Here is a 27,699-nt window from a genome sequence, read left to right on the forward strand (position 1 = left end):
GCCAACGGGCGTGCACGTTGGCGCCGCGAGGGGGAGTGTCCCGCGGCGGGGCGTGCGGCAGCGGCGCAGCGTAGGGCGGTAAACAAGATGGCGGCGGCGTGTCGGGCGCGGAAGGGGGAGGCGGCCCGGGTCGCCCGCAAGTGAAGTGCGGGCCGGGAGGGCGGCGCCGGCGGCCCCGTGGGCAGCCTTGCATGGGCTGGGGCCCCCTCGCCGCCCCGCCTCCTGCTTTCGCGCGGCGGCCGCGGCGAGGGGGACGCGCCGCCCGGGCCCCGTCAGCCTTGGGAAGCCCCCGGCCCGGAGCTTGAGGCCTGCACCGACCTGGTGGCCCGGCGCCCGAGGGCTAGAACTCCTAGAGCTCGCGGCGGGGAGGGCGTCGTGCCGCCGCCGCCGCCGCTGCTGCCGGAGGAAGGGCGCCGCGAGGGTGTCCGCGCGGGCCAGGCATGGACGGCGCGGACCGGCCCCGGTGCGACCGCCTCGGCGTCTGACCGCGGGCCATAGCGCCTGGACGATGACCTAGCGCCCCGCAGCCCGTCCGGCCTCGCCAGCGCCCGCGGACCCTCCGCCCCGCGCTCTCAGGACCGCGGGCGCGGTGCCGATCGACGGGTGGGACAATCGCTTCCGTCGTCGGAAGAAGAGTTTCCGTGGATTTTGGTGGGGGGCGGGGGGGTGGGGAGCTTCGTGGCTTTTTTTTTTTTTTCCTTCCTGAACATTTGGAGAGGGGAAGTCGGGGTCGGAGGAACAGCTGCCCACGAGTGGGACAAGGGGGACCGGGGCTCCCCGGCACTGGGTTCAGGATGGACGTGGCGGACCCACAGCAGCTGGGCATGTTCACGGAGGGAGAGCTGATGTCTGTGGGCATGGACACCTTTATCCATCGCATCGACTCCACAGAAGTTATCTACCAACCTCGGCGTAAGCGGGCTAAGCTCATCGGCAAGTACCTGATGGGGGACCTGCTGGGGGAGGGCTCCTACGGCAAGGTGAAGGAGGTGCTGGATTCCGAGACTCTGTGCCGGAGGGCCGTCAAGATCCTCAAGAAGAAGAAGTTGCGGCGGATTCCCAACGGGGAGGCCAATGTAAAGAAGTAAGTGGAGGAGGCCCGGGGTCGGGGGGGTGGCTGTCTTCGGCTTCTGCCTCCCTCTCTGTCTCTTCTCTGTCTCTCCCGGCCCTTTCTGGCCCTTTCTCTCCCTTCCCTTCCCTTTCCTCCCCTCCCTTCCTTCCTGACACTCCCTTTCTCACATCCCTTCCTTTTCCTTCCTTCCTTCCTCCTTTTCCTTCTTTCTCTCCCTTCCTTCCTCGTTTTCTTGCTTCTTCATTATCTTCCTTCCTCCTCTAGCCCCTTCTTTCTCAACTAAACTCAGGCCTGAGTTAAAGCCCAAGCCCTAGCACCAAAAACAACAACAACAACAACAAAAAAAAAACCCTGAATCTGATTACAGCCAGTTCCCATGCCCAGCTGGTAGAGGACAGTGTGACTGGGAACCTACAAAAGTGCTTTCCCAAAGTCAAGGTGGGTTGTGGCAGCTCAGCACTCTATTAACATGTCCTGGGAAGGGGGTGCAGTCCACTCCCTGTCCCCATGGTCACCCTCCCCCCCCCCAACTAGCTTGTGTTTATTTGGACCGGACAAGTTTGTATGTAGTGGCCAGCAGGTTTTCTGCGCAGTGTGTGGCTGTTACCAGGGCCAGGCGAAATGTGATTTGTTTATCCTGTTGGAAGGGAATCCTGTGGTTGCCAAAAATAATTGTTTGCACCAGCTTATCAGGCAGCAGGAGGGAAACGGATCCCTTTGTCACTTGCCTGGGATGTGAAGCTAGAAACATCCCTGGCTTTGAACACTGGCAAGCCTCCCTGAGCTTCGACTGGCTTTCTGTGCAGGCCTCAGGGCAGTCTTACTTTTTAAGAAGATTTTATTTCTGAGCATCCTGCTACCTTAAGGCCCTACTGGCTGGCTGTATGTTTGTAGGGGGCCTTCTTTCTGGTGGAGAAGCTATTATTCCTGAGGGCAGGGCAACCAGGGCCTTGATATCACCACCAGACACCTGCCTGTCCTCTTAACTTCTAGAACTTCATCTGACTGGTTTCTAAGAAGGGACCTTATCTGCTGGGCTTGCAGGACTGGTGGGGCTATACTGCAGATTGGATGGCTGGTGACCTTGGACAGTGGTTCCCGGAAGGGCCAGCTGCACCTTTCTCCTTCTGTCAGTCTCATCCCTAGCTGACAGTGACCAGCTGGCACCTCACTGGCACCAGGGATCTGACATAGCCCTGTGATGTTGATCTGGCTGGAGCCAAAGTGACATGGGCTAGCTTCAGGTTGAAGTAAAACCAACAGGAAGAGAGATGTTTTCCGTGAAGTGTTTATTGTGCAGCATATGGACATTCAGAAATCCTGGCTAATCAGGAGGCTGAGATCTGAGGATCAGGTTCAAAGCCAGCCCGGGCAGGAAAGTCTATGAGACTCTTATCTCCAATAAACCACTAGAAAACCAGAAGGGGCGCTGTGCTTCAAGTGGTAGAGTGCTAGCCTTGAGCTGAAGAGCGCAGGGACAGTGTCCAGGCCCAGAGTTCAAGCCCCACAACCAACAAAAAAATAAAAAGAAATTAGTGATGGGTGTTCTTGGACCAGGGGGTCAGGTCCCTGCCTGGTGACTTATCTGTGAGATGGAAATTAGGCTGATTGGTCAAAGACTGGTTCTGTGGATCCTCTAGAGTGAAGCAGGCCTGGAGGAGAACCCATCAGGGACGCAGTAGGTAGGCTTCTCTGGGGCTTGGGGTGCCTCCTCCTTTAGGTGCCAGATTTGAGCTTAATTGCTCACTATTTTATTTTTTTGTCAGTCATAGTTCCTGAACTCTGGGTCTAGGCATTGTCTCTTAGCCCTTCAGCTCAAGGCTAGCGCTCTACCACTTGAGCCACAGTGCCACTTCTGGCTTTTTCTGTTTACATGGTGCTGAGGAATCGAACCCAGGGACTCATGCATGCAAGGCAAGCACTCTGCCACTGAGCCACCTTCCCAGACTTTAACTGCTCACTTTTAAGTCCCTTTTTCATTAAGCCTGAAGATCAGGAGGTGGATATAGCCTACAGGCAACCAGTCTGTGTCCTCTGTGGATGGAGTTGGTTGGCTTTTGCTGTGGAAGGCTGGCTATGGAAAGAGCTGTTGTATTCCAGATGCCCTACTCGTGACAGTATTGTCCCTCTTCACTCCCCCAGGTCTTTATCCCCTTTTGATTCAGGGTCTCAGTCCCATCCCTAAACACTTACTAGGAATTGTCCCTTGCCTCTGTTCCCACCAGGCTCCTGTAATGGGCCCTGCTCAGCACCTTTGACCCCAACTCTTCCCCCTGCCGCCTCATGTGTGGTTCTCCAGAGCAGTACTCTTGAGGCAGGAGGAGTTTGTGGCCATCTCCCCATCTGGCCAAGACTGCCCCAGTCACCCTTCCTGCTGCCTGTGTCTGGGAGAGAAGTACCTACCCATCTTCAGGTTCTACAGGTCAAACTAAACAGGGTAAGCTCCTATCAGTAGAGTTGAGTGGGCTCCAACTGTTTATAGGCCTTTCAGCAATACAACTGAAGGAGGCCCACAACATTAGCAGGGAAGCTTGGCTTGTAACAGACCCAGGAATGACACTGGCATGATCAGAATACCTGTCTATAATGCAATTTGAGTTTTGTGTGATATGTACCCTAGGTCATATAAAGGAGGTAGAGGAAGTGTGGCCATACGTGTGGACATTGGGAAAGTGAGCATTCAAACTCCTGGTTTCCTGTACTGAGCTTGTGTGGAGGCCAGAGGTACAGCACTGAGTCCCGTATCTGTGGAGACGGGTTGGAATACTGCGAAGAAGCCCAGGCTTATGCTGTTACTTGGAAGAATAGTACATAAGAGCAATGGTGGAACCTGGATTGGGACTTGGTACCCATGTCTACCATTCATGGCTTGTGACCAGCTGGCATCAAACTCAGTGCTATGTCCTCATATTTGCAGGCACCATGTGGTGCACATCTCATCAGCCTGGATGCAGAGGCTTTACCTTTGGGAGGGCCTGTCAGAAAGGAGCCATTGGCTCACACCTGTGATCCTAGCTACTCAAGAGGTTGTGATCTGAGAATCACAGTTCAAAGCCAGTCCAGGCAGGGAAGTCAGTGAGATTTCTTCTCCTCCCCTTCCTTCCTTCCTTCCTTTCTTCCTTCCTTCCTTCCTTCCTTCCTTCCTTCCCTCCCTCCCTCCCTCCCTCCTTCCTTCCTTCCTTCCTTCCTTGTCTGTCCTGGTGCTTGAACTCAGAGCCTGGGCACTGTCCCTGAGCGCTTTCCCTCAAAGCTAGCACTTTACCACTTTGAATCACAGTGCCACTTCCAGTTTTCTGGTGGTTAATTGAAGAGAAGAGTGTCACAGACTTTCCTGCCCGTGCTGGTTTGAACCTTGACAGAGATCCTGAGATCTCAGCCTCCTGAATGGCTAGGATAACATGTGAGTCACTGGCACCTGGTACCATCAGGTTCTTATCTCCAATTAATCACTACAAAACCAGAAGTGGAGCTGTGGCTCAAGTGGTAGAGTGTGCTGGCCTTGAGAAAATGAGAACAAGCTTAGGGATAGCACCCAGGCTAAGATCCAGGATGGGGTGTGTGTGTGCCTAGTGTTCTGTCCACGGTTGCAGCTATGAGATGGAAGTCACCGTGTCCCCTCTCTGTAGCCCCCATTGTGCAGTGAGTGGCCTGCCTCATTCTGGGCTGATGTCTCACAGGCCACGGTGATGTGAGAAGGGCCTCCTATGTGCCAAGGCAAAAGCGTATTCCTGCCGAGCTCCAGGATCTGGGCTCTGTGGACAGCCTCAGTGCCAGCTAGCTGAAAAGAGAAAGGCCTCTTTGTTTGCAAAAAGCTTAATAAACTTGACTCTCTTGTGGTGAAGTGTTCAGAACCTTCCAGTCAAGCCTGTGGAGCCCTGTCTTCCAGTGTGTATTGAAAGCTTTTTTTCTTAGAGTGCAATGTTGTGGCCCTTTGCCAAGGTGGTGGGTGTACAGACAGGTCAAGCCTGCTGGGCATTGTCCTTCCTTCCTGCCTTCTCAGGAAGATTGCCTTGGGACCTGCACCTCTTACTGTGGGAAATGTGTTACATCTACATTGAAAAGGCTCATAAGGCATCAGAAAGTTTAAAAAAAAAAATTGCTGGGCACCGGTGGCTCACGCCTGTAATCCTAACTGCTGAGGAGGCTGAGATCTGAAGATCGTGGTTCAAAGCCAGCCTGGGCAGGAAAGTCCATAAGACTCTTTTTTTTTTTTTTGTCGGTTGTGGGGCCTGAACTCTGGGTCTGAGTACTGTCTCTCAGATCTTCAGCTCAAGGCTGGCGCTCTACCACTTGAGCCACCATGCCACTTCCATAATTTTCTATTTATGTGGTGCTGAGGAATTGAACCCAGAGACTCGTGCATGCAAGGCAAGCACTCTACCACTGAGCTACCCTCCCAGCCCCTGTGAGACTCTTCACCTCCAATAAACCACCTGAAAACCGGAAGTGGTGCTGTGGCTCAAGTGGTAGAGCACTTGCCTTGAGCTGAAGAGCTGAGGGACAGTGCCCAGGCCCAGAGTTCAAGCTCCACAACCGACCAAAAGAAAAAAAATGTGCTTGCCAGGTGCTCATGGCTCACACCTGTAATATTAGGTAGTTAGGAGGATGAGATCTGAGGATTGGGATTTGGAGCAAACCTGGGCAGACAAGTCCTCAAAACCTTTATCTCCAGTTAACCAGCAAAAAAGCAGGAAGTGAGCTGGGTGCCAGTGGCTCATGTCTGTAATCCTAGCTACTCAGGATTCTGAGATCTGAGGATCGTGGTTCAAAGCCTGCCCAGGCAGGAAAGTCCATGAAACTAATCTCCAATTAATCACAGAAAGAGCCAGAAGTTGAGCTGTGGCTCAAGTGGTAGAGTCCTAGCCTGAGCAAAAGGAGCTCAGGGATAGTGCCCAGGCCAAGAGTTCAACCTCTTAAGACTGAGGGGAGTGGGGGGGGGGCAGGAAGTAGAGCACCAGCCTGGAGTGAAAAAGCCAAGCAAGAACTCCAGGCCCTTAATTTAAGCCCCAAGACATATTCTTTCTGTTTCTCAGTCTCTGTCTCTCTCTGTCTCTTCCCTGCTACCCCTTCCTTTTTTTCTCCTGACTACTGTGACACCTGGCTGTCTTTACTTGGCTGATTCTGTTATCTCTTCTGACTTATCCAAGTACACATTGGTGAGTTCAGCTGTGGTCCCTGGGTTTGGAGTGCCCAATGGATTCCCACAAATGGAACATAGCTGGGAACAGGGCCCCAGACAGGACATCCTGTGTACTGTTCTCTGGGAGCCTCCAGGCCTATCTTGCTAGTGTAGTTTGTAGGTATTAGAGACAGCAAGCAGACTGTATGCTAGTGAGAATGCTCTTATCCGGGCTGGTGGGCATGAAGCACATTCGGCTTTGTGAGTGAATACAACTTCTGAATCCTGCTGATAGTTGGGGCAGCCAGAGACTATGGGGGGAGGGGATAGTGTGGCCCCTACCTATAACATGTCCCTGAGGGACACTGATATTCCCAACTTGCGTGATGTTCACCTTCATAAAAGGGGATCTTACGTGCTTCCCCTCTATTCTGACTTTGTTGGTGGTGGTGGTCCTAGGATTTGAACTCTGGGCCTGGGCGCTGACCCTGAGCTCTTCAGCTCAAGGTAAGCGCTCTACCACTTGAGCCACAGCGCCACTTCACCGCTTTTCTAATGGTTAACTGTAGATAAGAGTCTCATGGACTTTCCTGCTTGGGCTGGCTTTGAACCACGATCCTCAAATCTCAGCCTCCTGAGTAGCTAGGATTACAGGTGTGAACCACCGGCTCCCGGCTCTGTTCTGTTTTTGAAACCCAGACTGGTCTCATACTCTTGGGCCCAAGCACTCCTCATCCTTCTGAGTGATGGGATTACAAATGTGTGCCACCAGCCTGGCCGAACTTAGATATATAAATAGCTGCTGGTGGCTATGGTCCAGGTTTGGGCTATACTTCTTCAGCCTGAGGTGTCTATAGTGAGGAGGGGGCTTCTGCTGACTCTTGATGCTAATAACAGCTGCACTTGTCCTGTCCCTGGCTGTTCCAGTGTTTGTTCTTTCTGTGAGTTACAGTTTGCCCACATGACATGGCCACTGAGGGGGGCTGAAGGCCACACTAGCACAATAGGGTTCTAGGCCACAGAATACTCAGCAGAAGCATTTTGACTATTTCTGCTGGAATCATGTTGGCCTGCTTAGGGAGGGGACGGGAGGCTCTGTGCTCAGCTGTCTGGGTTTCCCCAGAACCTTGAGTGGTGAGTGACTGGCAAGAATGCCTTGCTCTGTAGTGGATCCTCCTCCACCTGTCATTGCCACTGGGGCCCTGAGAGGGGCTGGAAATGTGTGGAGGGGGAGGCCATGCCACCCTGGGGGTGACTGGCAGATACTTGGATGAGGATGGTAAATAGTTAGGATTTTAGCGAGCTGGGATTCAGAGCCCTGGACTTTGTCGGCTTTCGTTCCCTCAGCAAACAGGCAAACAGAATGTCCCTAGAAGCCTTTACAAGGTTCTGGCATTTGCTAGAGTTTTCTCCCTCTGCTCCCTATTGGGAAGGGTGTCATAGTGAGGTCCAGGCTGAGCCATCAAGAGGCCTGTACATCCTAACGTGCCCTCAGACTCCTGGATGGATTTGGACACCTTCTTGGCAGTATCTCTGAGTGAGGTGAGAGCTCCAGGCTGGGTCAGGCAGTCCATTGTACCATGGGCACAAGTGGTCACCTGTACAGGCTGAGGTATAGAACACCTAGATTTCTTTCTTCCTATGTCTGGTGATGACAAGCTGCTGAATATACCATACCTACTATGTCTCCTGACATGTATGTGTGTGTTTATATGTATAGTATATGTGTGTGCTGGTTTGGAGGCTTGAACTCTGGGTGCTGCCCCTGAGCTTTTTTGCTCAAGGTTAGCATTCTACCACTTGAGCCAAAGCCCCACTTTGAGCTTTTTGGTGGTTAATTGGAGATAAGGTTTTCTGGGGGCTCATTGGATATAAGTCTCATGGACCTTCCTGCCCAGACTGGCTTTGAACCATGATTCTCAGATCTTACCCTCCTGAGCAGGTAGGATTTCAGGTATGAGCCAACAGTGCCTACCTGTATTTACGCAGCTGCGCCCCCACCCCCACCCCCCAGTCAGTTGTGGGGCATGAACCCTGGGCCTGGGTGCTGTCCCTCAGCTCTTCTGCTCAAGGCTAGCGCTCTACCACTTGAGCCACAGTGCCACTTCCAGCCTTTTCTGTTTATGTGGTGCTGAGGAATCGAACCCAGGGCTCATGCACGCAAGGCAAACACTGTACCACTGAGCCACCTTCCCAGCCCCTGTACTTACATTTTTAATTACTTTATTTGCCTATAATTCACATACCATAGATTTTATCTTTTTTTTTTTTTTTTGGTCGAGGGGCTCAAGACACAATGCTACTTGCGGTTTTCTGGTGGTTAATTGGATATAAGAGTCTCATGGACTGTCCTGCCCGGGCTGGCTTTGAACTGCAATTCTCAGATCTCAGCCTCCTGAGTAGGTAGGATTACAAGTGTGAGCCACTGTGCCCAGCTAATTTCATCTTTCTAAATGGTACAACTCAGCTGTGTGCCAATGGTTCACACTTGTAATCCTAACTACTCAGGAGGCTGAGAATCAGAGGGCCATGGTTCAAAGCCAGCCTAGGCAGGAAAGTCCATGAGACTTATCTCCAATGAACCATCAGAAAACTGGAAGTGGTGCTTTGGCTCAGAATGGCAGAGCGCTAGCCTTGAGGGAAAGAGCTCAGGGACAATGCCCAGGCCCTGAGTTCAAACCCCATGACCAAACAAAAATAGCAATAACAAAAAAGTGCACAGCCAATGGCATTTAGTACAGTAACAGAGTTCAGTTGGGAAATCACCCCATCTGTTGAATTCCAGAATATTCTTTCTTTCCAGAAGGAAACTGGTCTCCATGTTCAGTCACCCTATTTATTCCCCAGCCCCTTGTGCCCACAAATCCACTTCCTGTCTATGAATTCTCTTATTCTGGACGTTTCCTATCAATGGAGCCACACAGTGTGAGGCCTTTTGTGTCTGGTTCTCTCACTGAGCCCATGTCCTCAGGGTTCCTTCACAACAGTATGTGTCAGAACCTTGTCCTGTTCATGGCTGTGTGATGCTCCAGTGTAGGAATTGTATTTAGTCTGTTAGTACAGATGGACAATTGGGCTGTCTCTCACCCTTGTGCTTATGGTGAACCTTGCTGCTTCTGAGTACCTGTGTATGTGGTTCATGTGGAACTGCCTTGTTAGCCACCTTCCTCTGTGGCCCTCAAACACCTCTGAGAGCTTTTATCCATTTTCTGCAGTGCTGGTGACCCACACAGGGCCTCACGTATGTGGGATGAGTGCTCTACCGGCAAGCTGTACCCCAGCTCTGAAAGCCTGTACATTTTTTGTGTGTGTGCCTGTCCTGGGGCTTGACTTCAGGGCCTGGGTGCTGTCCTTGAGCCTTTTTGCTCAAGCTAGTACTCTACCACTTGAGCCACAGCTCCATTTCTGGCTTACTTGGTATTTAGTTGGAGGTAAGAGTTTCACAGACTTCCTTGCCTGGGTTGGCTTCAAACCACAATCCTCAGGTCTCATCCTCCTGAGTAGTGAGTATTATAGGGGTGAGCCAGTGGTGCCTGGCAAGAAAGCCTTTACTTTTGAGACATTAACAAAGATGATGAAAAGCCATCAAGGTCAGTGTTCCTGCCTCAGTGTCCCTTGGAAGTACCACTGCTGACCCCAGGGAACTGCCTTTTACCTTTTGAGCCTGAGTGGGTGTTTGGGACTTGCTGTTCCCTTAGCTGTGCACCTGGTTATCTTTTCCTGTGTGTTTTGTTTATAGCCTGACTTCAGGCAGCTTCTTCCTGGATGCCATTTATGACCCTCCTTCCTGCTTCTCTCCTGGTTAGTCAGCAAGTTAACTGAGCCATCTGCTCTGCCTGGGCAGCAGCAGGGCAGGCAGGCTCTTGAGAAAAGCAGGTTGGACTTCAAAGGGGGCTGGCCAGGCCGGAAGGCAGGTTTCCTCCCTTGCTGAGCTCAGCTCTGCTCCTAGCACTTCCTATATGCCTGCCCCACCAGGGCTTGCCTTTATTGTTTCCCTTTACTTTTTTTTTTTTTGGGGGGGGGGGTCCGGTCATGGGGCCTGAACTCTGGGCCTGGGCGCTGTCCCTCAGCTCTTCAGCTCAAGGCTAGCACTCTATCAAACTTGATCCACAGCGCCACTTCTGGCTTTTTCTTATGTGGAGCTGAGGAATCGAACCCAGGGCTTCATGCATGCAAGGCAAGCACTCTACCACTGAGCCACCTTCCGAGCCCTCCCTTTTCATTTTATTTTCTGTTTTGTTTTTACATTGCTGGCCAGGGTAGTACCTATAGGAAACATTGATGCGGGGCTGGGAAGGTGGCTCAGTGGTAGAGCGCTTGCCTTGCATGCCTGAGGCCCTGGGTTCGATTCCTCAGCACCACATAAGCAAAAAGAAAAAAGCCGGAAGTGGCACTGTGGCTCAAGTGGTAGAGCGCTAGCCTTGAGTTGAAGAGCTGAGGGACAGCGCCCAGGCCCAGAGTTCAGGCCCCACGACTGGACCCCCCCCCCCAAAAAAAAAAAAAAAAAGAAAAGAAAAGAAAAAGAAAAAGAAACATTGATGGCAGTCCCAGCACTGACAGCAGACACTGTAACCACATGTTGGGCTTTCTGCCTTCTGTGGGCTCCCTTACACAGCTGATATGGTCCTGAGCCCTCAAGAACCTACATTTCTAGTTGTCCTTTCTTGTGCACTTGGACATATTCTCAGGCATGTTGGACTTCTCTGTTTTGTTTTTGTTTGACATGACTAGGGTTTGAACTCAACGCTCTTTGCTTGCTACACTGGCACACTACCATTTGAGCCTCTCCTCTGGCTTTTGGCTGGTTAACTTGGAGAAAGTCTTGTTGAGTTTTCTGCACAGCTGCCTTTGAGCCTCCATTCTCCCAATCTTAGCCTCCTGAGTAGCTTAGGATTACAGTAAATAAGCCACTGATGCCTGGTAAGTTTTTACTTCTTTTAGAGTTTTGACTTTGCATTAATTTTCTGGTGTTAAGTTCTTGGTATAAATAATGTGTTTAGGCTGGACACAGGTTCATGTCTGTAATCCTAGCTACTCAGGAGGCTGAGACCTGAGGATCATGGTTCAAAGCCAGCCAGGGCAGTGAACTCCGTCCAGTCCATGAGATTCTTTTTTTTTTTTTTTTTTTGGTCGGTTGTGAGGCTTGAACTCTGGGCCTGGGCGTTGTCCCTCAGCTCTTCAACTCAAGGCAAGCGCTCTACCACTTGAGCTACAGCGCCACTTCCTAGTCCATGAGATTCTTATCTCCAATTAACCACTAAAAAACTGGAGTGGCACTGTGGCTCACGTGGTAGAGTAATAGCCTTGAGCTGAAGAGCTGAGGGACAGTGCCTAGACCCAGAGTTCAAGCCCTACGACCAACCAAAAAAGAAAAAAAAAAAAAAAAAAAAAAACCTCAGGGACAGTGCCCAGGCCCTGAGCTCAAGCCCCAGGACTATAAAACAAAACGAAATAAAATAAAAACCCATACACACAAGTTTAGATTTATTTAATACATTTTATTATTGAGGATTAACCCAGGGCTTGGTACATTTGACAATCACTCTTATCCCTGAGCTACACTCAGGCTCTAGACAAACTCAGTGTTCAGCTTTGAGACTTAATGTCCTTGAGTATTTGCATATTTTGGTACAGTTGTCAACTTACTTAAATATTTCCGGTGCTTGGTGATGTTTTGGTCTCCCTGTGCTTTGTCAGAACAATGTGTCTGAACTCTCCTTGGCATCATCCTGTCTATATGTTCCTAATAACTAGGTCTTCATCTTTCTTTTTTAATTTAATTTTTTTTTTTGGTTGGTCTTGGGACCTGAACTCTGGGCCTGGGCGCTGTCCCTCAGCTCTTCAGCTCAAGGCTAGCGCTCTACCACTTGAGCCACTTCCGGCTTTTTCTGCTATGTGGTGCTGAGGAATCGAACCTAGGGTCTCATGCATGCAAGGCAAACACTGTACCACTGAGCCACCTTCCCAGCCCCTCTTCATCTTGATGACCCATGATTTAGTTTCCTGTGTTTCCTGAGGGAAATGTATGCCCATTTGGACTTCTGTGAGATAGTTTCCTTATCTCCTTCAAAAATACTGGCTTTATCTTTAGAAAAGTCCTCTGTGCTACTTTTTCCTTTATCTAGATGCCTTCATGGGAGAATTAACCTAAGAAGTTTGAAGAATCTGAACAGCTTCCTGTTGTCATCATCTCTTCCCTCTCCTCCCTCCCTCCCTCCCTCCCTCCCTCCCTCCCTCCCTCCCTCCCTCCCTCCCTCCCTCCCTTCCTTCCTTCCTTCTTTTCTTTTCCCTTTTCTTTTCTTTTTCTTTTCTTTTCTTTTCTTTTGGTACTGAGGATGGAACTGCAAGTACCAAGTGTTCACCGTAGTTTTCCTGCTTGAAAAGATGTGATAGGGTACCACCTAAACAGAAAAAACCAGAAGTGGCACTGTTGCTCAAGTGGTAGAATGCTAGCCATGAGCAAAAGAAGCTCAGGGACAGTGCCCAGGCCCAGACTTCAAGCCCCAGGACTAGCCAAAAACAGAAAAAAGGAAAGAAAAGAAAAAGAAAAGATGTGATAGTTTTGCATAGCTTGATGGCTATGGGTCAAATACGTTTGCTTGGGGCAAACGGGTCTCTTAGTGGTATGTCAGTGGCAACATGGGATATGTCAAGAATGTATCTCTGTACCTTTTCGGTGTCTCTTTAAGGAAAACACTGTCAGAGTAGGAGGCTGAAGCTTTTTATGTAGAGGAGGGGGCACTGTGATCTGTTCGCTTAGGGCTCCTCATTGGGCCATTTTTTCTGGTGGAGGAAGAGCATTTGGAGATAATTTCCCTGAGGGCAGAAGAGGGTGGTTCTGGGATGGAATTGGCCCTGTGTTTTCTCAGGTCTCAGCAGTGCAGGGCTGTGGTCTGTTGGAATTGTGAAGTGAGCTTTCAGGGCTTTCTGACTCATAGTGCTGAGGGTAGTGGGTGGAAGGTGTCTTTCTGTGCTCTTGGTTTTGAAGCTGCTGTGTGGTCTCACTGATGGTCATGGGGGCCTGCGTGGAGTGGGCTCTGCCACTTTAGTCTCCAGCCCTGGGATATGCTCCAGCAGGTACTGTGATCTATTCTGATGGCCCAGGACACAAGTGCTGGGGCTGGGTTCTGCCTGATGTGCTGTTGTGCTAGACACTTCATAGAGGCCACTTTCAGGGCAGCTCCCTGACAGAGCACTCATGGTATGGATAGCACACTCCTCCAGTGCAGATGCCACTCACTGTGTGAGTCCTTGATTAGCTCTGGACCCTGGGAAACTCAGGCAGGAGGTAAGTATTGGTTTGGCTCCATGAGTAGCTCCATGAGAATGCTCTGGGAGGAAAGCCAGCTTTGCACTGTGCTGTACCACCTGGGAAGAGCTGACTGCTGGGACATAAGTTTCTGGGACACCTGTGAAACCTGCTCTAGAGCTAGGAGAGGGGGATGTGGAATTGCCATCTTGGGTCCCTAAGTAAAGGCTGAGCAGGCTCTTAGTGGGCAGATGTCATCAGAACCTTCAGCTCTCTAGTGTTTCTGGTGCACAGGATGACACTTGCTGATGCAGCCAACCTGACTGGCCAAACAGTGCCAATGCCAGTGCCTGGTCTATGTGAAGAGTGAAGCAGTCAGTGCTTAGACTATCCAAATGGTTGTGGTCTCATGGCCAGAAGTGGGAATGCTCCTAAAAAGAACCTTATGGGAGCTGGGTGCCTAACGCCTGTAATCCTAGCTACTCAGGAGGCTGAGATCTGAGGGATTGCAATTTAAAGCCAGCCCAGGTAGCAAAGTCCGTGAGACTCATCTCCAATTAATCACCAGAAAACTGGAAGTGATACTCAAGTGGTAGAGCATTTGCCTTGAGCTGAAGAGCTGAGGGACAGCACCCAGGCCCAGAGTTCAAGCCCCACAACCAATCAAAAGAAAAAAAGAATTTGTGGGACAAGATTCAGAGCAGGACTGGGAAGGTGACTCAGTGGTAGAGTGCTTGCCTTGCGTGCATGAGCCCTGGGTTCGATTCCTCAGCACCACATAAGCAGAAAAAGCAGGAAGTGGCGCTGTGGCTCAAGTGGTAGAGTGCTAGCCTTGAGCTGAAGAGCTGAGGGACAGCGCCTAGGCCCAGAGTTCAGGCCCCCAGGACCAACCCCCCCCCCAAAAAAAAAAAAAAAAAAAGATTGAGAGCAAGTGCCAGTGTGTGACAGCCCAGAGTTAGGGTTGCTAGGAGATAGTCTAGGTAGATGAGGGCAAGAGTGGAGAAAGGGGCTGCTGCAGGGGAAGCTAGTCTGTTGGGGGGATTCCGTGTCTTAGGGCTAGTTGATGGGCAGAACAGAGGCCAGGGAGTCAGGTTGTGGCCCACAGGGGTGACTGAAAACACTATCTTGTGAGTGAGATATAGCTGAGATATGGAGGAACCATCCCTGGAAGACACGCCAGGGAGGAGCGTAAGGGTTTATCTATAATTCTGCCCACAGATAGTGACGGATGATTTCTGAAGACCTACATTACTAACATCTGAGCACTCCTTGCTCCTGGCATGGTGGAGTAGGGGCCAGGGATGCTACTCAGTACCTTGCAGTGACCACTGTGCTAAGAGTGAGATTTCTTAGTAATTAGGTAGGAAAAGTTTGAGTTCAGGTTTTGTCCACACCAGACACTGGGGTGAACCAAGGGACCCCAGCTTCTCCCCCATGCACAGTGTGGCTGCACCAAGCAATATATGGAACTGGGGCATTGGCTGCACCATCTATCTTTGGTAGGTGTGTGAGACACATGCAGGCAGACATTATGTTTTATGAGTCCTTGACTTATTCTCTGGGGAACAGGTACTTTGAAACACTGCTTCCCAGGCTGCCTTCTGAGGCTATTTGAGCCATTGGTCCTGGAATCCCTGGCACACTGTGGGGGAGGGATACCTATGGTGCCTGGGGGTACTGGCATCTTGCTAAGTGTGTGTTTGAAGATGGGCTTAGTTTCTGGTGTTACAGGCGAGGTGGGGCCTGCTCTGTGAGGGGTTGGCTCCTCTGCCTCACATGCTCTGTCTGAGCAGTTACTTGGGCTTTGCTGGCTCCATCCCTATAGTGAGGGCTTGAGGCATTGACAAGTGGCACCTGCTGAGCCCTAAGAATATGTAGCTAGTGCAGGAATGCTCAGGACTGAAGTCCCTCCTGTCTGAGCCCTCATTTTTAGGCCACTTTTGATAGACAGTGTTGAGGACAGACCTCTGCTTCAGCTCCTCTCCCAGTAGGTTCCACAGATGCTGTGGGTGACACCTATGGGTTGGTTTTGCTGTTCCCTCCTTGTGGCTGGGATTTGTGTGACAGCCTGTCCTTTTCCCAGGGGACGGCCCCTGGGAAGTCAGACAGAGGGTTGCTGGGAGTATCCCTGGCTATCTGGACCTTACCCAGGAGGTGCCAATGTGGGAAGGTAGAAATGTGCTAGCAGTAGGGTGGGCAGGATGAGGTGCTGGGTCACCCTCTCTGCTTGGCACCAGCCTTGTGACCAAGAGCCGGACGCACAATCAGCATCGTGCAGTTGGACCCACTCAGCCGCATGGTTCTGAATGCCTGGCCTCTGCAGCTCAGTGACCACTCTCTCTGGTGCCACCTTCTGGCCTAGGTATCCCTGAGACCAGGCAACTATTTCCCAAGCTTCCCGCTGCCCTTGGTTCAGTGTTTACCCTTGGCGTGAGGTAGCCCCAGGTCATCCTTTTTGGACATGCATCCTGCCCATGCCACTTTGTCTCCACATCAGTGAGGCAGAGGCACCTGCTGCCTCTTGGGTCTCTTGACTGTGTTGGTTGGTGGGGAAACTCAGGGACACACTAGGCCCTGAGAGAGGGCAGACTGAGGCTGGGCCTTAAGGCCTCTTGGGCCCACCCTATGTTCTCCTGAGAAAGGATCATTGCTGTGTCCAGCCTGGTCCCAGTGTTCCCCTTTAAGCTCTGGGTGTCCGCCAGGCTGGGAGCGCAGGTCCGGCCAGCTCTATAAATAGCCTTGCTATGCCCTGCCGGGAATTGGCACTGCTGATGTACTCACAGCTCAGAGGGGATTGAAGTGCAGGCTTCCCGCAAGCAGGCCAGCACCATGTGCAGCCCTGTCTCCAAACTGACAGCTGCTGCCTGTCCCTTTTTGGACCCTGGGACTTGGCAGGACCATGTCCAAAGCCATGAGGTTACCCAAGTTTGGTAGGCCCTGCAGGGACCATAACAAAGGACTGCCAGGCTCAAGGCAGTACTTAGTGCTGAGAGGGAGACACTCTGATTTTGTGTCAAGCTTGGGCTTCCTGGTAAGGATTTAAAAAAAAATACTGAGATGAAATGCACATTGTACATCTCTCCCATTTACATTGTATAGATTAATGACATTCAGCACAAGCAGTTTTATATTCATAATCTGGTTCCAAAACATTCTGGCAAACCTCCCCCCCCCAAAAAAAAAAAAAAAAAAAGGAAGCTTCACTACCATGAGTAGTTACCCTCTCTCTTCCCTAACTCCAGACACCCTGTCTCTGGATTCTCCTTTTCTGGACTTTTCTTACTACCAATGGAGCCACACACTGTGACCTTGTGTCTGATTCTGTCACTGAGAATGAGGTTTTCAAGGTCCCTCCATGTTGTAGCATTGGTCAGAGCCTTGCTCCTCTTCATGGTTGTGTATGATAGTCCAGTGTGGGTAGACTGTGCTATGTGTGTCCATTTGTTCATTTATAGACTTTGGGCTGTTTCTACCTCTGGTTCTGGGAGCATATCTGTCCCACCTGTCTTCAAGAATAGATGTTTTGTTGGGTTTCTTGGGCAAGTACTTGGGAGTAGAATTTCTTTTTTTAAAATTTTTATTGTGAAAATACTGTACAGAGGGGTTACATGAGCAAGGTAATGAGTACATTTCTTAAGCATTGTTGCCTCCTCCTTTGTTTCCCCTTCCCATCCCTTCCCATCTCATACCTCCCCCCCCTCCCCCGGGAGTAGAATTTCTGGGTCACAGGTACTGTATTCTAATGTGTGGGTATGAGGACTCCTTGCTGTTCAGACTTTGAAATGAAGCCTCCCTGACTAGACTGCCGGCGTCCATCTGGCCTACAGTGAGTGACCTTTGTGGGTGGTCAGTGCCTATCATGGTATCTATATCTCATGTGGCTCCTTTTCCCCAACACTGTGTCTTTGGACACAGCCCCAGTAGGGTTCACCTGGGATGTCCAGGTTTTACAGAATACTGGGAAAAATAGTGAGGTAGGAGGCCAGTCTTTAGGGGAGACATCGGAGAGCCTGGCCTTGCATAGAATGTAGCCACAGCTCTGTGCACTGTAGTGTGCTTCGTCTACGTGCACAGGCGGTGCTGTGATCCTCCTTAATCTGTCTGCACTGCTGGCTGCCTCAGGGCCACTGTTGTGGTGTGTGGTCCCCAGTGGTGACACCCAGCCCCACTGCCTAGGCCCCTAGGCTGCTGCTGGCACCTCAGCTGGCCAGGACCACCAGGATACGACTTGAAACCATCTTTCCTTTGGAAAGGAGCAGGGCATTTAGCCTCCTTCCCATTCATGCCATCTGCAGCCCCTCCTGTGCCTATGGTGTAGGGCTCTCATTCATTTGCAGAGTGGGTTCCCCTGGTGCTACTTGGTGCACCTGCACTGGGGTCTACTGATACCTTGTCTTCTCTGTTCTAGGGAGATCCAACTCTTGAGGCGGCTGAGACACAGGAATGTCATCCAGCTGGTGGATGTGCTGTACAATGAGGAGAAGCAAAAGATATATCCTTTCCCAGGGTGGGTGGCGGCAGGTGGGCTCCAGGGAGTAGAGAGCAGATGAAGGCCTCGCCTTCCCGGTCAGTCACCATACAGCCCTATAGGCATCTTGAGTGCAGCCCTTGTCAGATCCCTCAGCTGTCTTGGGCCAATGAGCTATTGGGGCCTCCTCTGTGGGCCATCTTCTCATCCACGCAGGGCCAGGACACTGAGTGGCAACCTTAGCCTGGGTGTCCACTCTTTTGGGTTGTAGTCAAAGCCTGGCACATTGTTAACATTGTTTCTAGCTATCCCTATATATGTAATCCCTCAATGTAGGGATTCCTAGTGGAATCTCACAGCTCAGGGAGGGGCTACCACATGTTACCAGAGCCTGGCCTGCAAAGGAGAATCCCACCTCATGGTCTTCACATCTGGCCCTAGTTGTGGAAGGGGCGCTCTGGTACTCTAGGCTCATGGGACCTGTCCTGGTTGCAATTGTGGAACCCTGAACCCATTTGTTGGGTGTATCCTGGGCCGTGAAGTTGAGATTATTTGTGGGGTATCAAGCAAAGCGTGTCATAGTCTGACCTTGAGTCCCAGGGAATGGAGACTTTCTCCTTTGTAGGAGTTGCTGAAGCCTCCCTGCAGGACTGGGGTTTTTTTTTTGTTTTTTTTTTTTGTTTTTTTTGCCAAAGCAAGACTGAACTAGCAAGTCCAGTTGTGGTCCATGTGTAGGCTCAGCGTTGCCCAGAGATGGCCCTTCTGAGTAGGTAGGGTGTGGGGCCTTGGTCTCTCAGAGCTTTATGCTCTGCTCCAGGCATGCTGGCTTGCTCCAGGCCTCTCTAGGACACAGGTGGCAGGCTGTCTGTCCTGTGTGGCACTGCCACAGCTCCCAGGATTTGGTCTGTGGAGCAGGGTGGCATTGCCCGTGCGTGGAGCCATATTTCCTTAGCACCCCACGTATATGGTGATGGAGTACTGTGTGTGTGGTATGCAGGAGATGCTGGACAGCGTGCCTGAGAAGCGGTTCCCCGTGTGCCAGGCCCACGGGTGAGTGGGGCTGGACCCGAGGGCCAAGCTACCCACAAGGGCCACCAGGCCTTGGGTAAGCCAGCCCACGTTCACACTGGTTTTTGATGGTCATCTATGTAAAGCCCAGGTGTTTTTTTAAAATTTTTGTGTGTGTGCTGGTTCTTGGACTTGAACTCAGGGCCTTGCACTCCCACTCAGCTTTCTTATTCATGGCTGGCATTCTTTACCACTTGAGCCTTATCTCCAGCTTGATATTTTGCTGGTTATTTGGAAATGGAGTCCTGGAGATTTTTCAGCTTGGGCTGACTTGAACCTTGATCCTCCAGATCTCAGACTCCTGAGTAATTGGATTATATGTGTGAGCCACTGGCACCTGGCTTTAAAGCAAATTGAAAGCAGTACTCTGTGTATAGTACTCATAGTTCAACCATGCAGAGCCCTTCCCACCTGTCAGGCCCTGTGTGCGTACTGCCTTGAGAGAAGCTGCTGTGGTTTGTTATGACCTGCTGGTTGTTGGGAATTCCTTGGCAGTGCCCTGAGCAGCCTTCTTAAGTGCAGCAATTGGGACCTGGGGTTGACTGTCTGGGAGATGGGAATGGGCTCACTGTTCTAGGGGAGACTATAAGGTTCATGTGGTCCATTTAAGGGAGAAGTGAGGTTATAGGGGCTCCTGTTTGGCAACAGTGATCTCAGTCTTGGCCATAAGTAGGGGCTCCACCTTGGCCAGTGACCCTTTGTGGTTCCCAAGTGGGGCCCAGCCTTGACCTGTTTGTCTGGACCTCAAATGACTGCCCCCCCATGGCTGCTTGTGAGGCTCATTTAGAAGAACTTGTCTTGAGCAGCTTTTGCACAGAGGGGCCCTGGGAGGCTGGGAAGTCAGAGCAGGGCCCGGACACAGGTGTGCCTCACTTGTAGGTACTTCTGTCAGCTCATTGATGGCCTGGAATACCTGCATAGCCAAGGTATAGTGCACAAGGACATCAAGCCTGGTAACCTGCTGCTCACCACCAGCGGCACGCTCAAGATCTCCGACCTGGGCGTTGCCGAGGTAGGCGCCTGTCCCTCGGGGGTCTCAGGGTGTGGGCCCTCCTGGGCGCTCCCTGAGGGCCGCATGGCACTGCCGCAGGCCCTGCACCCATTTGCCGCTGATGACACCTGCCGGACAAGCCAAGGCTCCCCGGCGTTCCAGCCTCCTGAGATCGCCAATGGTCTGGACACCTTCTCTGGGTTCAAGGTGGACATCTGGTCAGCCGGGGTCACGCTGTAAGTGCCCTGGACCCCGGTCCCAACATGCAGTGAATGTGGCCCAAGGGAGTACCATGTTTCTCTGGTATGGCCAGGAGTTCAGAGCCTAAAGCCACGGGGTGGGTGTCCAGTCATTTTGCTGAGCCATGCCACTTGTGGGTGTGTGGCCCCACGTGATTTGCTATATTCAAGGACATGTAACACCACATCCTACCAATTCCTACTATCTCCCCCCCCCCCCAAAAAAAAAAAAAGAGTCATCCAGGGAGGGTGGCTTTAGGGTATTGTTCCAGTGGATCTAGGGGACACTTTCCTCCTGAGCGATTTCCTGCTTCTGGGAAACTGGCCTGTCTCAGAGTCCACAAGGACCCCGCTGACAGCTACACTAGGGAACTCAAGCGTGCTGCTAACTTCTGACCCCCTCCTCTTTCCCCTTGGGCATGAAGTTACAACATCACAACGGGCCTGTACCCCTTCGAGGGAGATAACATCTACAAGCTATTTGAAAACATTGGGAAAGGGGACTTCACAATCCCGGGCGACTGTGGCCCCCCACTCTCCGACCTACTCAAAGGTAAGATTCTTCCTGGCCTATGGCCCAGCATGGGTCTCAGTTGTATGCATCAGGAGTATGGTGTGCTGCTGGTGACAGCAGTTAGAAGCAAAGGCCTCGCGATAATCCCAGCAAGTGGCTAGGATCCTGATGTTTCCCACCATTGCCCTTTTTGCCGCTCTGCTGTCATACAGCATCCCCTGTGGCCTTGCTGCAGAGTGACGGTCTTGGCTCCCAGTTGGGCATGGACAGTAGCTGGTTGTTCCAGCTCTGCTGCCTACTCTGAGGCCTCGATCTCAGGGCAGAGCCTCTGGAGGCATTGGCTGCTCTGCCTGCTACGTTAGGTCTTTCACACTCAGTTTCCTTGGTGTTCCTGCAGGGTCTGAAGGGCTTCTCATTGCTGCATTCCTTGGCCTCTTCTGCACCAGCCACCCTGCTCCAATAGAGGCCAGGCTGGAAGTGTACTGGTGCTTTAGGAATATGGGATATGGACAGATGGTTTGCTGTCCCTAGCTGTCCAGTCCTGTGGGCAGGGTTGTCCTTTTGAAGGGTGGCATGTTGAAGAGCATGAACAGAGGTGGGATAACCACTAAAGGGATGGGAGCTGGGGGCCTGAATGTGGTGCTGACCCAGTCCTGCTGCTCTCCACAGGGATGCTGGAGTATGAGCCGGCCAAGAGGTTCTCCATACAGCAGATCAGGCAACACAGGTCTGTGTCCTCGCCCTCAGCTCTCAGTTTGCAGGAACAATGGTCCAGCTGGGTAGCATTGACTAAGGGGGACTAATGGAAGGTGGGTCTCTGGCCACATCTTGTTCAGATCCATAGTGCCTGTGTGGGGGATATAGGCAGTGTCCATTGCTTGCCTGTGTAAGCCCCAAATATCTTAGGATTTTGGTGGGTGCATGCAGAGTGTGTGCCTTCCTTTCTTCCCCCCTATGTCTTCTAACAGTGCCAGCCATATGTCTGGACATCCAGGCCCAAAGTGGGAAGAGTAGAGAGCAGGCAGGGATGAAAGGATCCTGCTGGTGCTGCCTCCCCAATCCTGGGCTCATGTACCCCAAATCCAGAGGCAAGAATGGCACCAGCATGCCAGATGCGGTGGCTCACATTTGTAATCCTAGCTATTCAGGAGGTTGAGCTCTGAGGATTGTGGGTCAAAGCCAGCCTGGGCAGGAAAGTCCATGAGACTCATCTCCAATTAACCACCAGAAAACCAAAATGGCACTGTGGCTCAAGTGGTAGAGCACTTGCCTTGAACTGAAGAGCTCAGGGAAAGCACCCAGGCCCAGAGTTCAAGCCCCACAACCACCACCAACACCACCAACAACAAAAGAATGGCACCAGTGTGCATCTTGGGGTCTGGAAAGCTGGGCAGGGCTGTGTTTGGGAATTTGGGATGACTATGTACAGGTCAAGGGCCTTGCTGTAGCTCCGAGGGCTATGAGTGAACATTAGGGCACAGCTGAATGGCTCCCAATGGAAAATCCAAGTAAGTGGACAGTCATTCATTGAGGGTTAGGTGTGTGGGACTCCCCAAGCTTCCTCAGATAATGCTGGGGTAAGCACTGTTGTACCCATCCTTCATTGACACTCCCAACCTCAGCTGGCAGGAGCCCTGTGCCCTAAGAGGTCAGGGCTTTGAACTGATGGAATTGGTGTGTTGTAGTGCAGGAGCTGCTTGCAGGTTTTCAGTGCCTGTAGACAGCCCTTGGGCACTTTGGGGGCCAGGTTCAAGATGTACATACTCAGGCCCAGGGCATGCCTTTTTCCTGGGTGGAGTCTGCCCCCCGCCCTCCTGAGGGAAGGGCTTCCAGCAGATCATTCACCCTGGCACCTGCCAGCAAGAGTTGAGCTCTGGCTTATATAAGTAGTTACAATTAAGGTTTCTAGCATTTATATAGATGTGAGGAGTTAGAGGCCACATGCTCACAGCCTAGGTGTCCAGATCCTGAAGATGGCCCTCACCCTGCCCAGCCTTGGGTTTTCCAGGCCAGAGACAGTCTTGTCTGTCCAGACCCCCAATGCAGTAGAGATAGAACTTGAGTGTGGCTGAAGGATACCAGCAGCCAAACGGGGTCCAGTATTCGAGTCATAGCCACCCTGGTGTGTAGCATGGTTCCTGGCTCCTACATGAGCAGTGGGCCACAACGGTCACCCAGGAGCCTTTCTGATATGCATCACTACATCTGGGCTTTTGTAGTTGGTTCCGGAAGAAACACCCTCTGGCAGAGGCACTTGTGCCCATCCCACCGAGCCCAGACACCAAGGACCGGTGGCGCAGCATGACAGTGGTACCTTACCTAGAGGACCTGCATGGCCGTGCCGAGGATGAGGACGACGACCTCTTTGACATCGAGGATGGCATCATATATACCCAGGACTTCACTGTGCCTGGTGAGCCAGCAGAAGCTGCAGTCATGGGCCCCGATATCCTTGGAGCAGGCCCCAACCTCGTGGTAGATTGTCCTTGCAGGCTCCAGCCCATCAGGGGCTGGTCTGGCTGGGAGGGCTTCCCAGGCATCCAGCTCCAGGTACTGCCCAGAATCCAGCTTCTTTCTCACTCCTGCTGGATAGTGACAGGTGCAGGGCCCCCTCAGCCAGACATGTGAGAGGGTCCAGAGGCCCTCCATCCTGCCCCTTTGCCCTGACCATGTGTTGCCCTTACTTCCCCAGGTGGCGAGGAGACATCTGAGGCAGGGCTTAGCGAGGAGAGATTCGCGCAGAAGAGCCAGGGTGCAGACCTTTCTGGAGAGGAAGCTGAGGCGGCAGGCACTGCAGTGGTGCCTGAGGAGGAGTTCGAGGCCTTAGTATAGTGTAATCGGGCCACCACCCATTGGCACACACACATTCTCCCCCTCCCCGCAGTGTTCCTGCTTTCCTTCTGCTATAAAGCTTTGCCCTGCTGTGTGTCTCCAGGTGGATGTTTGCTACAGCCTGGGACCTTCCCCAAAGTCCTACATGGGGCTGTTACCCAGAGCAGGACTGAAAGAGCCTGCGAAGGCGAGCTGAACAGGAAGGGTGGGAGCTGTGAGCCAAGGTGTGGGAGGTGGTCATTGGCTAGAGAAGGGTGCCAGAATATCCTAGGCCCTGGGGATCCGTGTTCTGTGTCCTTCAAGCCAGCTTGGCAGCTCAGCAGCGTCTGGGCCCCTCAGTCTCCTTGAGTGGTAGTGCTCTTGATAGCTACCATCTCTTTTTTTTTTTTTTTTTTTTTGGTTGGTCGTGGGGCTTGAACTCTGGGCCTGGGTGCTGTCCCTCAGCTTTTCAACTCAAGGCTAGCACTCTGCCACTTGAACCACAACGCCACTTCCAGCTTTTTCTGCTTATGTGGTGCTGAGGAATCGAACCCAGGGCCTCATGCATGCAAGGCAAGCACTCTTACCACTGAGCCACCTTCCCAGCCCGATAGCTACCATTTCTTAGGAGGGCAAGTTGGGTAGGCGCCCCAGTGTAGGGCAGAACTGAGCCCTAAAGCAGGCAGAGGCAGGCCCCTGAGACTATGAGGACATTCCAGGCCCTTCCTGGGCTCCTGTCAGATGGTTGCCAGCCATTTCCTTGGGGTCATGGGGGCAGGCATGCATGATAGGGCTATGCTAGAACAGGTCTGCTCTGGCATGTAGCACAGGCCCTGGTTACAGGCAGGCCTTAGGTCTGAGATCCACACCTGTCTTTTCATAAAGTGGGAGGGAAGGGCTGCCTCTCAGATCATGAGGATACCTGTCAGGGGCCTGGGTATTCTGTGCTAGGTTAGACACATGATACCTCTGAGGTATCTCCCACTTTCCCTTCATTTCTTGTAAGCTAGGCCCCTTGAGATGGGAGCTGGTACAGGGTACCTAGCAACAAGCCTCTGGCTTGATAGACGTTTGTTTGCAAGGACACTGTTTCTGCCTAGGACCCTTCAGTCCCCAGGTTCCTCCAGCCTGCTTTAACTTGAAGAAGGTGAGCCATGCAGGGATGGTCAGGTCTGGTCTCTTATGCAAATGGAAATCTTCCTCCCCACTTGGTTGCAGGGGTGCCAGATACCCTGATTGGCTCTAGAGACATTGAAGCTACCAGGTGCCTTATTGACTGGGTCAGTTGGTCCTCTTAGGTGCTCCTCATAGCTATGGTGGTGCTCATATGGGGTAGCTCAACTGCCTCACTGGGGATAGGTTCATTTTGGCTTCTTATGTCCTCAAGGACAAACCATAAGGTGGGGTCAAGGTTTTCAGGCAGGACAAGGGACTCCACCCAGGCCACAGGGCTCAGGCCTGAAGAGACCAGCTGTGGGGTTTATCCTATCCTGGTGTTTGACTTTCATGCACACTAGCTCAGCCCAAATCGAAGATGAGGTGATGCCTCATTACAAAGCTGTCTTTCTACACAGACATGGTCTGTGCACAAGGTGGGTGCATGGCAAGTTCTGGAAGCTGCTGAGTTAGGAGGCATTGATCCCTCCCAGGCGTGGCTGTGTATTGGGCCCAAGAGCTGGAGGTAGAGTGGGTTATGGGATGTCACAACCGTGTCTCCTGCCTGATAGACTTACTTTCTTTTCTTTTCCTCTTTCTTTTCTTTTCTTTCCTTCCCTTCCTCCCCCCTCTTTCTTTCCTTTTTTCTTTCTCTTTTTGTCAGTTGTGGGTCTTGAACTCTGGGCCTGGGTGCTGTCCCTGAGCTCTTCAGCTCAAGGCTAGTGCTATACAACTTGAGCCATACCACCACTTCCAGCTTTTTCTGTTTATGTGGTACAGAGGAATTGAACCAGGGCCTCATGCATTTGAGGCAAATATTTTACCACTGAGCCACATTCCCAGCCACCCCTCACCCCCTGCCTGATAGACTTCCTAGAGAATATCCTGCCATTTCCTTACAACCAATGTGAAGACAGGGTCCAGCCAAGCAGGGTGAGCCAGGGACCCAGGATATTAGGCAGGGTTGGTGGCTGTGGAGGCTGGGTAGAAGGCCCTGTTGATACACAGGTCAAGCAAGTACTTCATCCCCAGGGGACCTGTGCTGGGCATGTGGAGCCCAGCTTCTCCTGTACCCTATCTAAGGTGAGATTCCGTGTCCTGTGTACCAGGTTGGAGGGCATGCAGGTGGCCCAGGCCCACCACAGACATAGATACTCATGGCACATACCAGAACAGGCCAGTGGTGCCTGCAGCTTTCCCTCTACTGCATTGCAGTGCCTGAAGACAAGACCCATACAGTACCACCTGGGGGCCCAGGCGGGTGCTGCACATGGTCTGCAGAGGGGTTTCCTCAGGCTGTTGTGGGAAGAACCTGGCCTGGCTGGATAGAGGGTCATCCTGGAGCTGCTAAGAGACAGCACCTGAGGATGGAGAGGATCTGGGATATTTGGGCTTGGCGGGAGTGGGGTCCGGAGGGGGGCAGAACCAGGCCAGGGGCTCTGAGTGGCACTGTTCCTTGGGCTCAGGTTGTCCTTGCCCTCTTCCTCCTAGGACAGGTCCTGGAGGAGGAGGCCAGTCAGAATGGACAGAGCCACAGTCTGCCCAAGGCTGTGTGCATGAATGGCACAGAGTCTACACAACTGAGCAGCAAGTCGAAGGCCGAGTGCCGGACTGGTGCCACCTACTCTGCCCGTAAGGCCTGTGCCAGCAGCAAGATCCGACGGCTGTCAGCCTGCAAGCAACAGTGAGGGTGCCGCCTGCAGGTGGGCATGGGCCTGGTGGGGGGAAAACAACACTGGGCCCTAGTGCCTCCTGGGGTACACACGCAGATTCCAGGCCTGTGTTGTTGGTGAGCATCCCTTTTGCAGAGGTATTGTCTACCCTGACCTCACCTAGACTCACCAGCTCACAGCCCTGAGCCCAGGCCTGAGAGGGAGTGACCATAGTCATTTAAATCTATACAAAACCCATAGCAGGGCTCTGCTGTGGTTTGCCCTTCATTAACAGCCCAATTGTGGCTGATGGGATCTACCTCATCCAGCCACACCAGTGCCTCATATGCCCCAGGAGAGAGTTGTGTGGGTGGCAGATGGCAGCAGCTCTTCCTGGCTATTCTTGGAGAGCTGCCTGTCCGCTGGGGTCTGGTGGGGCTGAGTCATGCTGGATCCCTGTCCTGTTAGCCCTTCCTATGTGCCTGTCCCTCCAGAGCGCAGGAAGTAGTTTGAAACCATGCCCAACCAAATCCTTTTTCCTGGTTGTGGGGCCCACATCCTTGTCCCACACACAGGCCTATGGTGGTCACCTGTATCAAGAGCCGGGCTGGCAGGCAGCGGCTGCCAGTCACTTGACTCTGGCCTCCCTGATGTCCCATCCAATGGGGTCCAGGAGCTTGACAGCTCCTATTACCCAGGTCTTAGCTCCTCCAGGACAGAGGTTGAGTCCCAGAGTGACCTGTCTCTGTCCTCATACCTGCAGCCTATCGCCAGGACTCCCCACCAGGTGCCACCACCCAGGCCCTCCTCAGTCTTCCTGCAGGCTCTTGGCCCACCGCCCACCTTCGAAGGTGGCCACCATGCCTCTGTGCTGACTGCTCAGGACTTCAGGAGCACAAGGGTCAGGCAGGGGCGCAACAGAGACCCAGGCCCAGCCCAACCCTCAGCTGCCGGCGCACAGCACCACCCCACAGTGGACAGGACTTGACCCTGCAGTCCTGTGAGGAGCCTTCCTACGCAGGGGAGGGGGAAGCCTGGCCTCCGAGATGCACTTTATGTTTAGACTACTGGCTCTCCACCACCTCCATGGTGGTTTTCATTGCTGTGTTAGGGCCTTCACACCTGCTGACAAGTGGGGAATGCTCAGCCAGACAGCTGGAGGAGACCAGACCTCCTGTCAACCGCCTTGCATGCAGAACTGCTCGAGGGAGCCTTGGCTGCCTTGTTTTTGTTTGGTTGGTTCCTTTTTTTTTTTTTTCCTTTTTTTTTTAATAAAACAGGTGGATTTGAGCTATGGCTGTGAGGGTGTTTGGAAACTGTTTGGGAGTCAGGTGGGTGGGTGAATGAATCAGTGATCCCCA

General features: G+C 52.3%; 1 protein-coding gene across 3 annotated transcripts; it reads left to right on the forward strand.

Moving 5' to 3' along the window:
* Positions 1 to 61: 61 nt before the first annotated feature.
* Stk11 (serine/threonine kinase 11) lies at positions 62 to 27,628 on the forward strand. 3 transcript variants are annotated; one of them, XM_070008492.1, is made up of 10 exons: positions 63 to 1,084; positions 17,849 to 17,932; positions 18,869 to 18,958; positions 19,856 to 19,988; positions 20,067 to 20,203; positions 20,632 to 20,759; positions 21,390 to 21,447; positions 22,940 to 23,133; positions 26,178 to 26,383; positions 27,096 to 27,628. In XM_070008492.1, exons 1-9 carry the CDS (start codon positions 795 to 797, stop codon positions 26,372 to 26,374), a joined length of 1,311 nt encoding a protein of 436 aa, XP_069864593.1. In that variant the 5' UTR covers positions 63 to 794; the 3' UTR covers positions 26,375 to 26,383; positions 27,096 to 27,628. The 3 variants fall into 3 exon arrangements, with proteins under 3 accessions (XP_069864594.1, XP_069864593.1, XP_069864595.1); XM_070008493.1 differs by lacking the exons at positions 26,178 to 26,383; positions 27,096 to 27,628 and adding an exon at positions 23,413 to 23,647 and having other exon boundaries at positions 62 to 1,084; XM_070008494.1 differs by lacking the exon at positions 18,869 to 18,958 and having other exon boundaries at positions 17,849 to 17,947.
* Positions 27,629 to 27,699: the final 71 nt, after the last annotated feature.

The sequence above is a fragment of the Dipodomys merriami genome, unplaced genomic scaffold (genome assembly GCF_024711535.1).
Source record: "Dipodomys merriami isolate MVZ:Mamm:240054 unplaced genomic scaffold, mDipMer1.0.p SCAF_70, whole genome shotgun sequence".
Classification (NCBI taxonomy): domain Eukaryota; kingdom Metazoa; phylum Chordata; class Mammalia; order Rodentia; family Heteromyidae; genus Dipodomys; species Dipodomys merriami.

Coding starts and splice junctions, on each gene's coding strand:
- Stk11 (XM_070008492.1), top strand. CDS start 795: ATGGACGTGGCGGACCCACAGCAGCTGGGCATGTTCACGGAGGGAGAG. Junction 18,959..19,855: donor CCCGTGTGCCAGGCCCACGG/GTGAGTGGGGCT, acceptor CCTCACTTGTAG/GTACTTCTGTCAGCTCATTG. Junction 21,448..22,939: donor CAGCAGATCAGGCAACACAG/GTCTGTGTCCTC, acceptor GGGCTTTTGTAG/TTGGTTCCGGAAGAAACACC.